This window comes from Colobus angolensis, unplaced genomic scaffold, assembly GCF_000951035.1.
Source record: "Colobus angolensis palliatus isolate OR3802 unplaced genomic scaffold, Cang.pa_1.0 Scaffold283, whole genome shotgun sequence".
NCBI lineage: Eukaryota > Metazoa > Chordata > Mammalia > Primates > Cercopithecidae > Colobus > Colobus angolensis.
The window spans coordinates 194,447-210,340 of NW_012116077.1; the positions used below are offsets into that span (position 1 = coordinate 194,447).

Sequence of the window (15,894 nt, forward strand, 5' to 3'; positions counted from 1 at the left end):
AAAAAAAAAAAAAAAAAATTTGAAATGTGGTGTGTTCCTGTAGACCTAGCTACTCAAGAGGCTGAGGTGGGAGGATTGCATAATCTCAGGAGTTCAAGGCTGTGGTGAGCTATGATTGTGCCACTATGTCCATCTAGCCTGGGTGATAGAGTGAGGTCCTCTCTTTAAAAAAAAAAAGAAAATTTTGCCCTGTTCTTAAATATATCAAAAAATTGTGATTCTACCCAAGTAACCTGAAACAAGACTAGTAATATATAACAGTCTTCAGAGTTGAGAAATTCATCCTTCTGTATAAATTAAGTATTTCTCTTAATTTAAAGCCATTTTAGATCTGTCTCCTTCCATTAAATAAATATTTGGGGTTTTTTTTTTTTTCCTTATTAAAAAACCCTTCATATACTTGATGACTGTCCTCAGGTCACTCCTAAACATTCCCTTTTTTCAAACTAAATTTTACTCATGTCTTATGAAATCCTCTGAACAGTTTTCCTGCTTTTTCTAGTAGTAGAAATAGCTAACATTTGTTAGACACTTAACGTGTGCTAGGGACTGTACTAAGTTTTTTAATTATATGATCCTTTTTAATGCTTATAATCATGTTGTGAGATAGGGAAGTATTCTCTTACATGTGAGGAAATTGAGGCTCAGATGAATTAAGTAACCTGACTGTAGCTAGTAAGTGGCAGAGCTGGGATTTGAATCCAGGGTCAGTTGACTCCCAAGCCAGAACTCCTAATCACCAGGTTACGCTAGACTGTCTTTTAAGCTACACTCCAAAATCACATTTAAAGAAACAATGATTACAGCTTAGCAGTTTTCTAATAAAGATGGAAATAGTACTGAATTTAGGACATAATCAGACTCCTATTAATATGTTCTATTAAGTAGTAATATCTTGTTAATTTTTAGGACAAAAACCCTATACACATCGTATGTAAGAATATTGTGATATTACCCTCCACATATATTTGTAGCCTCTGAAAATAAAAAGACGATTTCCACATAGTCTTCACTTTGTTATTTACTCAGTACCAGTGGAGTACTTAGCATTTTAAAGAACAGGGTGTCTTCTGCCTGGGAGGAGTCTTACCTATTGAGATAGTTCAGACTGCTTCCTAGAGCTGGTAAGGTTAAAAAAATGGAATGAGTCTAGGAAATATTAATAGGTTAGCCATACCAGAATAGGTCTTTGAGACCCACCCCAGTTGAGTAAGGTGGGATGATTGCAGGGTCTTCCAACATTAGAGAGGAATTTCAACTCAGATAGGAAGGGATGGGGAAGGGTAAAAGCAGGATTTTTCAGGAGACAGGTGATATACAATAGTCACTGTGAAGAATGAAGTATAATGATGGCAGCATATCTGTCTACTCTACATAGATGTCCTGCGGGTATGTTAAACTCAACCTGTCTAAACCAGTTCATCACCCGCCCCTCCCCAAACCTGATTCTCTTTCTGAATCCTTTACCATCAACTCTTCCTTCTTCCATATCAGTCATGTCAGTCCTATTTGTGGGATGTCTGCCTTTTCTTTCTTAATGCTACCCTATGTCCAGTCTTGCTCCTCCCACCCTTCCAGCATACTACTGATAGTTACCTGATCTCTGCTTTTAAAAGCTAATGCCACTCCCTAACGGGAAACCTTTCATGATTTCTTACTGCATACAATATAATGTCCAGAGGCCTCAGCCTGCCATTCAGAAGTCTTGTCTTAACCCACTTTTTCCATCCTTATCTCATTCTCTCTCCTCTGGGTTTTCCAGGCATCCTGTCTCTGACCCCATTGCGGTGCACATACTGATTTTCATCTCTGCTTGCGGCTCTTTTTTCCTCCTAGCTGCCTCTCAAAAGTTCTATCTGTTTTTGAGATCCAGCTCAAACTTCACACTTTGTTTCTGTCATACAGCATAACACAATATGCATTGTATTTGATACACATGTGCAAGCCTTTCTTCTCCACTGTATTGTTGACTCTGTGAGAGTAAGACTGTATTCTCTTTGCCCAGCCTAGCATGACATGGGGATAATGCATAGAAAACTCTTAATATGGTGCTTGGTGTCTTCTTTGTGCTCAATAGTGTTCTAATAAATAAGTGGGCACTCGTTGGTGGACTTTGAAGATAGAAAGGGCTTCAGCTGGATAATAGTGTGAAGCCTTAATAACAGGCTAGGTATAAATTGACTAGGGAAGTCATGGCGTAGCACAAAATTCCTCTGTTTTGGTTAATTAGTGTTTTAGTGTTGTTTGCAACTTGAGCGGTTTGAAAAGGGAGGAGAGTAATTTAGAGGGAAAAATCAGGTTGATTATTTTTTTCCAGAGAGTATAGAGAGCTGTGTGTGCCTCAAACGTGAGAGTTTTCATGTTTCTTCAGCCTTCGCTCCCTCAGTATAGTTTTGTGTTTATTGTTTCCTTGGGTATTATATTAGTCAAGTTCCCATACAATATAGAGTTTAGAATTTACCTGTTTATCAAATACTTGAGTGCCCACTTTCTACCAGCACAATGCTAGGTACTTTGAATGTAAACATGAATAAATATGGTTTAGCCTTAGAAGTATGTAAAGAATGACACAGGAGAGCTGGGAAAGAGGATCACAATAATTATGAGAAGTCAGAAGACTCCATAGAAAATGAGAGTTGAAATGTGTTCCTCCAGGAGAGGGAAGCTATGGAAGTCAAAGATGAAGAGTTTCAAGGAGGAGGAAGTGGTCAAAAAATATTAAACAAGTATTAAATGCCAGTGCTATTTATAATAGATTGTGTGACTTACTTAGCATTCAGTAGGGGCAAAATGGAATACCCACATTGTATAGAATGCTGCCACTTTGCTTTCTGCAATCACAGAAGCTGAAGATTCTAGATGACTCTTGGTGCTACTAAATCCTTAGAGCAGTGGTACCTAACCAACTCTACTAAATCAGAAAAGGGGCAGGGGTGAGGGTTGTGCTGCAGACAGGTATCTTTTGAAAAAGGTTCCCAGATTTTTTTTTTTTTTTTTAGACGGAGTCTTACTCTGTCGCCAGGGTGGAGTGCAGTTGTGTGATCTTGGCTCACTGCAACCTCCATCTCCCTGGTTCAAGCCATTCTCCTGCCTCAGCCTCCTGAGTAACTGGGATTACAGGCACGCACCAGCGCGCCCAGCTAATTTTTGTATTTTTAGTAGAGACAGGGTTGGGGGTTTCACCATGTTGGCCAGGATGGTCTCGATCTCCTGACCTCGTGATCCGCCTGCCTTGGCCTCCCAAAGTGCTGGGATTACAGAGGCGTGAGCCACCATGCCCGGCCTCCCAGGTGATTTTTGATGAACAGCCCTGGTTACGGACCATTGCCTTGGGTCAGGGGTTGGCAAACTTTCTGTAAAGGACCAGACAATATTTAAGGTTTTGCAAGCTATGTAGTCTCAGTTGAAATCACAGACAATACACAAAGAAATGAGCGTGGCCGTGTTTTAATTAAACTTTTTATTTACAAAAAACAGAGTTTTTTGTAAATAAAAATATTTTTACTTTAATTGTAAAAAAATGTAAATAAAAATATTTACAAATAAAGTTTGTAAATCCCATGGATTAGGCCCACAGAAGGATGCCTTCTGTAGGGAGGAAAAGAGGTAAATTTTCTTCCTGAAGATTTGTTCAGTGGCTTCATTGTCATCTGTGTACCTTAGTGTACATACATTGTGAATGTATGTAAATAAAAATATTTACAAATAAAGTTTGTAAATCCCATGGATTAGGCCCACAGAAGGATGCCTTCTGTAGGGAGGAAAAGAGGTAAATTTTCTTCCTGAAGATTTGTTCAGTGGCCTCATTGTCATCTGTGTACCTTAGTGTACATACATTGTGAATGTATTCATATAAATGTGAATTTTTTTAAAAGCTCCAATTATGGCATGCAGATTAATTTTAATGTATGCAGATATTTTACCAGTCATTTATATTAAAATGAACTTTGCTTTACTTTTGAAGTGATAAAGGAGAATGAATGTAAGGTCAAAGAGAAACTTGGAAGTGTAGTGGTGGAGAAAATTGGATCTTTGGCTATTACTGAATAAATTTTTTTTAATGCACAATTTTTTTATTTGCCTCCATTTAATACTTTTTGGCAATTGGGAATACTGTCAAGTAATTTCATTATAAAATTCTCATTTATTTTTGCTAATGGAGGAGATCCAAAACCAATAATATAAACAAAACATATTCTTGGTTTTGGGGGCTATCTCGGTACTTATTTGAGCATAGATGTGGACGAGGTGTTCTTCACAGACTAAATATAGCAAGCAGTATAGCAGTTTAGAGTACCCTCAGCTGGAAAAACCCATACCCGAGAAAAGCTTGGACATAAAAATCTGAGTTCAGAAAATGTCTGTCTGAATCTTTCAATACACAAAAAGAAACTTCAGAAACTCCAATAAGAGAATTTATATTCCTCATCAGTCATGATGCAGAGAGTTGGACAGAGTTGGAGTGTGTGATATTCTGAGCAAGGTCAGGAGATGAGGTTAAGGCTTAGTTCATTTCCCTCCCATTTCCAAGACATCTGAAATAACCTATTCAGTAACTGCTTAGATTTAGCCTGTTAAATCTAGTAAAAATTTAACGAGTACTTTTCAGTGGCCCTATTTTTTAGAAGTACCTGGAATTTAAGTTCCTAATCTGTTTTTCAAGCAACTTGTCACTTTTCAATGACTGACAGCTTTCAGATTTCACTATTGTTTTCTGGCTTTCCATTTAAACCTTAAAAGTAGTGTTTGTGTTTTTATGAGAACGCCTTCAAAATGCTGTTTTTAACAGATAGTAACTAAAGGATCATACAAACAGTTATAAGTTCATATTCCACCCTCCCATGAAGTGGCACTTTTTAAGGAATTTTTAACACATAAATTTAACAAATGAAAACTAAAACAGCAGTTAACCAGATAATTCAGAGCCACTCTGTTGTCTAGTTATTTGGATATGTGAGGTATTACTATAAATAAAGCAGTGAAGCTGGAGTTAAGGAGCATTTTTGGGTGCATCTCTGAAAACTTGCCCCAACTGTACTGTCACTTTCTAGTATTTATTGGAGGTAATATTATCTGTTATTAAAAACAAAACCAAAAGCCAAGCACCTGCGTAAGGTAAGCTGCTCTCACTTTGTTTTTGGCTCATACCTCCTGTGAAAATATCCTCGGAACAGTGTTCCCTACTCCAAGAGCTTTTGGCATTTTTTTTTTTTCTTTGCCTACAGGCTCAAGAATGTGACCTCTTTTTGTACCCTCCTTTGCCTTGTCTGTGCATTCGTAGCAGTTTTCTTGGAGCAGGTTTCTTGAGAACAGTTGACTGCTTGGCTGTGAGAATGTCTATCTATACACTGGTAGTCAGTTACTGACAGACATATTATAGGGCGATGAAGCTGGACAAAAGCTAAGTTGCAGGCAGCCTTTCTTTCCTTAGTTCCCTATGGCTCTGTCTGACCATTAGGTTCCAGCTTTTCCCCAAGAGCCTATTGTAGAAGTTGGCAATCTCATTTTCATTTTACTCCCCTATGGTTACTGAGAAAGCAATATTTTTCCTTGTGCTCTTTAAGACTTCTTTTTGCAAACTGAATTTCAGTCCTGTCCTAGTTAAGTTGACTGAGGAGCAGGTATGTCCCAGCCTCTGGCTCCTACCCGAAATTAGCTAAGTCTTAGTCCATTTAGTTCCTTGTGTCTCCTCTCATGCATGACTTAGTTCCTCTTTCATCAGTGGGTCAGCTCCTTGAGACTCTGCTTATGTTGCACAATTTAACCTTAAGTTAGTGTAGCTTATAGAGATGCCGTGCAAATATCTATAATAAGACAGGGCCTCTTTTTCCAGTATCCCTAATTTGAAGCTGGTAATTAATTACTAAGATTTGCTAGGTCGACTAGGTAGCAAACTGAATAGGAGAGTAAAAGAAAAATCATTGTTAATGAAGAAGTTTTCACCTCTATCTAAATCAAGAACTTGAAATCAGGATACAAGCAGGATAAGCTGAGAATTAACATGTATGCCTATGATGGGGGCAGGAAATTAGCCCTCAACAGAATATTTGATATATGGAGCAGGCCTTTTTTGGGGGGATTGGGGGAGAGATCTCCCATTGTTCTTGAAAAACACGTTTCTGTCAGGTTAACTTTCATTTTCCCACGTTTGAGGAAACCATGGATACTGCGTAAGCATGATGGTACATGGCAGCTGACAGTCATTTTGCTGAAGCCCCAGTAGGGACTGTGGTAAATTGAAGAGCAAATGTTTTGTGTAAAGGGAGATACTGGAGCCATTATTAGGGTATAACCAACCAGGTGTCTTGTGGTAGAGGGGTCCCCATTTTCCAGTTATTTCACATTTTTCTAGGGAACACCTCTGTTTTATTTTTATTTCCTATAACATTTTTTAAACTGGACTAGCCACCTATCTGGTTTCTCAGCTCCTTTAATTTTTCTTTTTATCTCATCTTAGTTCTCAACCTTGTTTCTAGTGGGGCTAATCTTTTCCCTGAAACATTCTTGCCGCTGTTGATTCTGTGCTGCTCCAACTGGATTGATCTCCCCAATTTCACCATTCCCAGTCCTAGATCAGCATGTTTAAATATTTTTAGAAGTAGCTGAAGATAATTATGTTAAATCTGCAGGTATTAGAAACATGAATGAGAAAAAATATGCCGTAAGATTAAAATCTTCAATAATAGAGTATGTTTGCAGTGACATACTTACTGAACACTACTTTGTAAGGCACAGTGTTAGTCTTCAAAAATAAATTCTGTCTAGAATGAATTGATTGATAAAATTTATGTATTTATAAAGATAATTAGCCATATAATGGAGTAAAATGATAAGAGCCAAAATGAACAGTTTATATATATATGTATCTCTTAAGTCCCATAGGAGTTTAGAGAAAAAGGATTATTTTAGAGGTTGGAATATAGCATGGTAGACTAAGATAATTTTTCCTTTTTGTATTCATAGGTAAGCAAGCAAATGTAAACATTGTATTTTGGTTTTATTATGGATAATTTTTGCTATTTTGTTAGTACCTTGCCGGAAATTCGACTGCTTGTATGTGAATGCTGCATAAAATAGGTCTTGTGAATTCCAATTTAGCAAAATTCCAACTCCTAACCTTGTAAAGAAGTTTCCACTCTGAAAATATTTTTTATTGGTATGTCTTCCTCTTTCTTCTCTTTCTTGAGTGAAACTGACTATAAAAGTAAAGTAAGCTTTAAAAAAATTATCTGTCTTGAGTCGCTATAGTTAACTGGTTATTTGCAAAATGCATTTATTTCACCATAGCAGCTTAAAACCAGTTACTTTGGGCAGATTTAAATTTATAACCAGCCAAAAACTATTTTGGTATATTTTGGGTTTTTGGTTCCCATCTTATTCTCACCAGACTGAGAGATGGGTATTGAAAGCATTTACTGGAGTTTTCCTAATTTGTTTTTTAAATAATATTTTTGCATATAAAAGTACTTTTGCCCATTGTAGAAAAATCAAAATACAGGGCATTATAAAGAAAACCAGCCACCCAGAGATAGCCACTTAGCATTTTGCTGTTTTTACTTCTACCTGTTTTAAAGAATCTATGTTATAAACATAGTTGGGTTCATAATTCACATAGTTTTGTATTCTGCCTCATTTTTTTTACTTAACATTACACATAGATCTTCCTGTGCCATTCCAATTTATTTGTAAAGAAAGGCTGTAGAACATTTTCTCATGTGTATAATTTATTTAAACATTTTTCTTTTTCTTTTTCTTTTCCTTTCTTTCTTTTTTTTTCTTTTTTTTTTTTTGAGATGGACTTTCACTCTTTTTGCCCAGGCTGGAGTGCAGTGGTGCAATCTTGGCTCACTGCAACCTTCGCCTTCTGGGTTCAACCGATTCTCCTGCCTCAGCCTCCCGAGTAGCTGGGATTACAGGCATGCACCACCACACCCGGCTAATTTTGTATTTTTAGTTCAGACAGGGTTTCTCCATGTTGGCCAGGCTGGTCTCGAACTCCCAACTTCAGGTGATGTGCCTGCCTCAGCCTCCCAAAGTGCTGGGATTACAGGCATGAGCCACTGCACCCGACCTTAAACGTTTTTCAGTTGTTGATAGGTGGTTTTACATTTTAGACTGTTCTAAATAATTCTACAATGATTGTGCTTGCGCATTAATTGCTTGAGTCTGATTATTTTTTAGACTAGATTTATAGAGTAAAATTAGTGGCTTAGAGAATACAAATTTTAGAAAAAACCTTGTTGAATCAGGCAAACTGCATTCTAGAGAGTATGTACCAATTTCCAGCTGTATACAAGAGTGCCCATCTTAACTGTATCTTGTCAATGTTGAGCTCAATATAGTATTTTAAATGGCACCTCTCTTTTCAGTTTTGCTTGCTAATTGAATTTAATAATTTTTTTTCAAAATGTACCCATCTAAACCTGTTTTAGATGTAAGTTTCAAGATAAACTACTTTCCCTAAAGTTCTTAGTGAAGTGGGATAGTGTTTGATGCGTTAAAAGAATAGATTGCAAAATAGTATGTATAGAATTAGTTTCACATAAGCATTGTAATACTGTGAGGCGTCTCTGCTTGGTGAGTATGAGTGATTTAAAAATTTTCTTTGTGCTCTTTTGTGTTTTCTAAAATTTCTTTAATATAATAGAACTTTGTAATTAAGCAACAGTTCAAATGCTCTACCTCCTTAAGAATTTATAAGCCATCCAAAAGCTTTGCCTTCTTGATAATTTGGCATAGTATTTCTTTTTACAGTAATACTTTGAAGTTTCTATATTTATTTAAGGAAGAAAGGGGTATTTCTTGTATCAATAGTGGGCACTGACCCTCATGTTTTCTGGGAAACAGCTGTAGCAAGACTGTTTCTGTTTCTGACTTATATATGAATATTTTTAAAACGATAGCTTGAATGAGAGTGTGAGTGTTTGACTTGCTTAGAGAAATGTAAGAAATTTTATTGGAATTTATATTAGCCTCTTGATACACCAATATTGCTTAGAGGCCGAGTAATCCAAAAGCTAGGAATGCTAAGTGTTCTTTATGTTCAAATTAATAAAAAAGGGATGAGAACACTTTAGAACAAGGTGTCCAGCAACCAAGAAACAAATGAACAGTTTTTTAGATTTAGCTTGTTGTGAATCTATTTGGGCATGTCATCTACAGTTAAATGGCCTCATTATAAAAGTTCACTTGGTACAGTACATTATGATATGTTAATCAAAACCACTGAAAGTCATTGTTACATAACTTTTTAAAGATAACTTTTTTCCTAAATGTAGAGTATGAGCTAGTTGATCAATATGAATTATCCATTAAATTCAAAAGGTAAGGTATAATAAAATACATTGAAAGCATCTGTTATATGTTTACCTGAATTCGTAATGCAAGAGGTAAGTGACATAGATTAAACTGAAGTACCATGCATATTTTCACAATATAATCAACTTGACATCATAAAATAGTCTCAGAGCTCAAGGTATTAAAAACACTACCTAATTCTTTTATCCTCTCTCCTTCCCTCACTTTAAATGGATTTTACCAGGTTTTCAAATAGTAAGTTATGTGAGATTTTTTTCCCCACAGAGTCTCATTAATTAAGTGGAATTTCTTTTTTTTTTTTTTTAAGACGGAGTCTCGCTCTGTTGCCCAGGCTGGAGTGTAGTGGTGCGATCTCGGCTCACTGCAACCTCCACCTCCTGGGTTCAAGCATTTCTGCTTCAGCCTCCCAAGTAGCTGGGGGTACAGACGTGCGCCACCATGCCCAGCTAATTTTTTTGTATTTTTAGTAGAGTTGGAGTTTCACCATATTGGCCAGGCTGGTCTTGAATTCCTGACCTTGTGATCTGCCCGCCTCTGCCTCCTAAAGTGCTGGGATTACAGGCATGAGCCACCGTGCCTAGCAATTAAGTGGAAATTTTAAGGGAAACATTTTTTTCTGGTATGAGACATTTTCTCCAGTTACTTATACCCAGGAAGATCTGGATTGCATAAAAAGTTCTCTTTTATAATGTTACATGCAACTCACATTCCTGAATTACAGTATTTCAAATTTTCTCTTGACCATAATGAAATAATAGACATTAATAACATTCTGTTAATTTTGTCAGTGTTTAACGTGGGAACAAAATACCCCAGAAGAATTTTATTCCGGTTATTCTAAGGAGAGAAAAGAAGAAAAATAGCATTAATTCCAAAAGTTTTCAATAACCAATTTGTTTCCTTGACAGAAATTGATATGCCTCTAATCTGATATACAGCTTTAGAAAGTCACATACTAATAATATTATTTTGTCATTTTGCTGCAGATGTGTTCTTTGTGCCATTGTCCTGGAGCAACAATTGGTTGTGATGTGAAAACATGTCACAGGACATACCACTACCACTGTGCATTGCATGATAAAGCTCAAATACGAGAGAAACCTTCACAAGGAATTTACATGTAATTATTTAGCTTCTCTTTAAGTTTGTTGTTTTTTTTTAACAATTATACTTTCTTTGGGCTTTTGTAAAAATTTTTCCCATTTCAAAGCATTTCATCGTCATCATAAAGGGTGTTTTTGATAAGAAATTTAATACTTAGAGAAATAGTACAGGAAGTTTAATAATATTTTTTGAATCCAGCTAGTGAATGGGGGTGAAGTGTACTGCTCATTTTCTTAACTTGAAAAGTGAGTTTAGTTTGTTTACTAATTTTTGATTTCTTCATTTTTTATAGGGTCTATTGCCGAAAACACAAGAAAACTGCACATAACTCCGAAGGTACATCATTTAGCCACGTTTCAGCCACTTTTCAGTTTCAAGAAGAAATTTGAGTACAAATTAGTGAATTGTACTATATCAATTTTAACCATAAGATATATCTCAACATTCAGTACATTTAGAAGAATTGAGAAAAGTGTTAGGATAAACTAATGTGCATAGTAAAAAGATCTGAACTTTTTATTTTTTTCCCGAAACGAAGTCTTGCTCTGTCACCCAGGCTGGAGTGCAGTGGCGTGATCTCAGCTTACTGCAACCTCAGCCTTCCAGTTTCGAGCAATTCTCCTGCCTCAGCCTCCTGAGTAGCTGGGATTACAGACGCGCGCCACCATGCCAGCTAATTTTTGTGTATTTAGTGGAGACAGGGTTTCACCATGTTGGCCAGGCTGCTCTTGAACTCCTGACCTCGTGATCCACCTGCCTCAGCCTCCCCAAGTGCTGGGATTACAGGCATGAGCCATTGCGCCCAGCCAAGATCTGAACTTGTAAGAAAACTTTTACCCCAAAGTCCTTGTAAAGTATATGTTGAAAAGCTATCTTTAGTAAGAAATTACGCTGGTGGCTGCGTGTTTCGTTTCTTTTTTTTTTTGAGACGGAGTCTCACTCTGTTGCCCAGGCTGGAGTGCAGTAGTGCAATCTTGTCTCATTGCAAGCTCCGCCTCACAGGTTCACACCAGTCTCCTGCCTCAGCCTCCCGAGTAGCTGGGACGACAGACGCCTGCCACCACGCCTGGCTAGTTTTTTGTATTTTTAGTGGAGACAGGGTTTCACCGCGTTAGCCAGAATGGTCTCGATCTCCTGACCTCGTGATCTGCCCACCTCGGCCTCCCAAAGTGCTGAGATTACAGGCGTGAGCCACCGCGCCTGAACTCGTTTCTTTTCTGTTTTCTTTCTTTTTTTGAGACGGAATCTTGCTGTGTTGCCCAGAGTGCAGTGGCGCAATCTCGGATCACTGCAACCTCTGCCTCCTGGGTTCAGGCGATTCTCCCGCCTCGGCCTCCTGAGTAGCTGGGATTACAGGCACCCGCCACTACACTCTGCTAATTTTTGTATTTTTAGAAGAGACGGGATTTCACCATGTTGGCCAGGCTGGTCTTGAACTCCTGACCTCAGGTGATCCACTCCTCTCGGCCTTCCAAAGTGCTGGGATTACAGGCGTGAGCCACTGTGCCTGGTCAGCTGTGTGTTTCTTTAAGGATGCTAATTGGGATCCTTGCTACTGTCATATTATAAATGATGTGAACTTGGCAATAGTAGTACATTTTGTGATCACCAGGCTTTCTGTTAAATTTTTATTCACATTTGTAGTACTTAAAAAAATGCGAATGTGTTAATAAGTAACCAAATTTAAAATACAAATTTTAAACATTATTTTATAGTTTGTTTCTACTTAAATTTATATAAAACCAGGTTAGTCATGTTTATATGTAGTTAGCCAAGTTGTACTTGGTCTGTAAAAAGTATGGGAAAACTCTGATATTGAGTTCTGACTTGTTTCAAACATTTTCAAACAGATGGTTTTGGTACTTTTACTAGCAATATAAAATGGCTTAGATGTAATCTGCAATTGTTCTATCCCTTCATTTAGATTAGATATCTTTAAAATTTTTGTTTGCTTTTGAGAATATGTTGCTTAGAATTATAATGGTTTGAGCACTGTTGTTTTGGGAAGTTGTTTCTTTTATAAAGATTTACCTAATTATTGGTATTCGCATGTTAAAATTGGTGGCCCTTTTTGATCTCTAGATCTTGGCTTTTGTAATACAAAACAATATTGTTTCCACTTCTGGACTTGAGATTAGTCCAAATACTTTAAAGTGTTGGTTAAAAACACAGTCATTAGCAAAATCTAGTCTTTAAGGTAAACAAACTGGATAAATAATAACAGTTTTTTGAAGTGATAAAATATGACGCAAAAAACCTTAATAATGCTTTTCTTCTGTTTTCTCCTCACTGAATTCTAGAATTGAATTGGAAAATCCTTTGTGAAAGATTGAGTATGCTTTTCCACCTTTAATTATTTCAGATTTTAACAGTACATTTATTTCATACTCTTTAAGATTGTAGTGGCCCTATATGGTTTTTTCTTAATTTTTAATTTTTGTGAGTACAGAGTAGGTGTATATATTTATGGGGTACATGAGATATTTTGATACAGGCATGCAATGTTAATTAAGCACATCATGGAGAATGGGGTATCCATCCCCATTTCAAACAATCCAAGTTAAGCTGAGGATTGAGACGATGTTACACTGTATGTTAAGCTGAGGATTGAGACTATGTTATGCTGTATGTTAAGTTGAGGATTGAGACTCATGATCTGATGAATACAAGTATGAGCACACTGAGACAGGATATTTGAGATAATTAAGGATGATTAATATATACTGATTAATATAAACAGCTCCCATTTTATTCCCTGAATTTCTGAAGCTGATAGTACCATCTAGTGGTAGGGAGAAGTCACTGCAAACTATATAAAGGAGAATAATTTTGGCCATGTTTTAGCACTGTGAAGCTTAATAGTGACAGATCTAAATTCATACTTTTCAAGACAACTTTTCTTTTAATGTAACTGGCAGCATTATTATAACTTCAGATTTGTGATACAATTAATTTGAATTTGGGATTCGATGTGTACATCTGTAGAACAGTGGGCGGGGGTTTGTATCATTTTTATATATAGTGTGTTTATACTCACATTGTAGACCTTGAAAGAATAATTCTATAAAGTATTAAAGCTTTATGTTTATTGATTTCTGGCTTTTATCACATTGATCTATCTCAAATTTAGTTGATTTTGAGTGCTTTGTCAGAAACAGAACTTCCAATTATTCCATTGTTCTAATGGGAAACATATGTTCTCCTTTATGATCGTGATTTATGATGGGAGGTTATAGGATTGTATTTCAGGGACTGTCTTTTAAGAATTCTGCTGCACTAGTCTCCAGAGCAAAGAGGAATTAACATCTATGGTAATGTCTTGGTCATTTTCCATCTGTGGCTCAATACTTACTTTGCTAATACTTGATATGATAAATGCTATTAATATATAATTCAGTCTGCCATGTTAGCTTTATATAAAATGAGCTGTTTTGAAATACTAAATTTGAGAATAATTGCATAATATAGCAATTCAATTTTCCCATCACAAATAAAATATTATTGAATATTAAATACCTAAAACCTATGTCATCCGTTTTGCTTCAGAAAAAGTGGACTGTGAATTTGAAAAGCAATTTAAAATAACCTATGTGGAGTTTTTAACTATCATTATGTCACTAGGTTATTAGAATGCCCATCCCAGGAACTATATGTATTTACCTGTTAGTGGGGATGGGCTTAGATAAGCTGCCTATAAAATGATTCCAAACATGCAAGAAAGCATTTCTGGGCTGGTGCAGTGGCTCATTCCTGTAATCCCAGCACTTTGGAAGGACAAGGCTAGTGGATCACCTGAGGTCAGGAGTTCGAGACCAGCCTGGCCAACATGGTGAAACCCTGTCTCTACTGAAAATACAAAAATTAGCTGGGTGTGGTAGCGCACACCTGTAATCCCAGCAACTCAGGAGGCTGAAGCGGGAGAATTGCTTGAACCCAGGAGGCGGAGGTTGCAGTGAGCCGAGATTATGCCATTTGCACTCCAGCCTGGGTGACAGAACAAGACTCAGTCTCCAAAATAAAAGGAAAGCATTTCTGATGCAAAATATCTCCCCTATCAATGGTGACAGTTAACTGAGGACAGAGTCCCTCTGGAATTATATACAAGCTGGTAAATACATTTCAGCTACTATTTGCCAGGCCTGTTAGGTAATTGGGGAGATAGGGATAAATTAGATGGGTCTCTGCCCCAAAGGGCTTGAAGTCTAATGTGAGAGATGTACACTAAATAGTTGCACAAGTAATAGGTTACAATTGTAATAAATCATATGAATGAGAAATTAGAGTGCCATGAGCAAATGTTTGGGGGGACCTGTGAGAAAATTTCATTTAAATTAAGTCTTAAAAGACTAAAGAGGATTGGAGGCACATTCTATGCAGAAGGAACAGGATCTTTGAAGACTTAGACAGGAAGGAACTTGACACTTCCAAGGAATTGATAGAAAGCTATGTAAGTAAAAGATAGATTGGGGCAGGCATGGTGGTTCATGCCTGTAATCCCAGCATTTTGGGAGGCTCCAGTGAGGAGATGGCTTACGGCCAGGAGTTTAAGACCAGCCTGGACAACATAGCGAGACCCTCTCTCTACAAAAAATTTAAAAATTAGCTGAGCATAGTTCTGTGCACCTGTAGTCCCAGCTACTCGGGAGGCTGAGGCAGGAGGATTACTTGAGCCCAGAATTTCAAGGCTGCAGTGAGCTACGATCACGCCACTGCACTCCAGCCTAGGCAACAGAGTGAGACTCTGTCTCTTACTCAAACAAACAAAAATGATAGGTAGAGTGGCACATCAGGTTGGGAGGAGAATGCATGGGCCAGATTGGTAGGGATTTTGAATATCATCCTAAGAACAGCAAGAGGTAATTGAGGGTTTTAAGCAAACAGAATGGCTTGTTGTAGGAATCCTGTTTAGTAATGATAGCAGGCTTGGACTAGAGTTGTAATTACAGGGTTGAGCAGAAGTAGACAAATTTAGGAAGAGTGTTTGAAGATAGAATTGATAGCACTTAGCAGGTGCATCCAGTGTAGAGATGAGGCATAAGAGATATTAGAGATGACTCCAAGATTTCTGGCATATGCAAATGGGTGACTGATGTTGCCAATTGCTTAGATAACAGGAGAGGTGAAGTAAGCTTTTGGGGAAAGTTGATGACGTAAGTTTGAAAGATCAAGTTTAAGATACCTATGAGCTAGTTAAGTGGGGTATCAGAGAAGCAGATGGATTGATTATATGGTTCTTGTTCTCAGAATAGAGACCTTGGCTAGAGATAGAAATGTGCCAAGTGAGAGTATAAATAATTGCATCCTTGTGAGTGGAGGAAAAATCCCCTAAGGAGAGAGTTCAGAAGAGGAAAGGGCTTAGGACTGAGCCTTGAGGAACTTTAACAATTAAAGGCTGGGTATAGAAGGATGGGCCTGCAAAGGGAGAGAGAAACAATGAATAGAGAGGGAGGAGGAAAGCCAGATTAGTGTTAC

The 15,894-nt window shown here is 37.3% G+C and overlaps 1 protein-coding gene across 4 annotated transcripts in view; it reads left to right on the forward strand.

Annotated features, from left to right (window-relative positions):
* The window catches only part of PHF6 (PHD finger protein 6), a 55,626-nt gene that overhangs the window by 9,595 nt on the left and 30,137 nt on the right, over positions 1 to 15,894 (forward strand). For all 4 annotated transcript variants that reach the window (XM_011948722.1, XM_011948721.1, XM_011948724.1 and 1 more), the window contains 2 exons: positions 10,305 to 10,438; positions 10,715 to 10,758. In XM_011948722.1, coding sequence (XP_011804112.1) covers positions 10,305 to 10,438; positions 10,715 to 10,758 — 178 coding nt within the window. The remainder of the gene's footprint in view (positions 1 to 10,304; positions 10,439 to 10,714; positions 10,759 to 15,894) is intronic.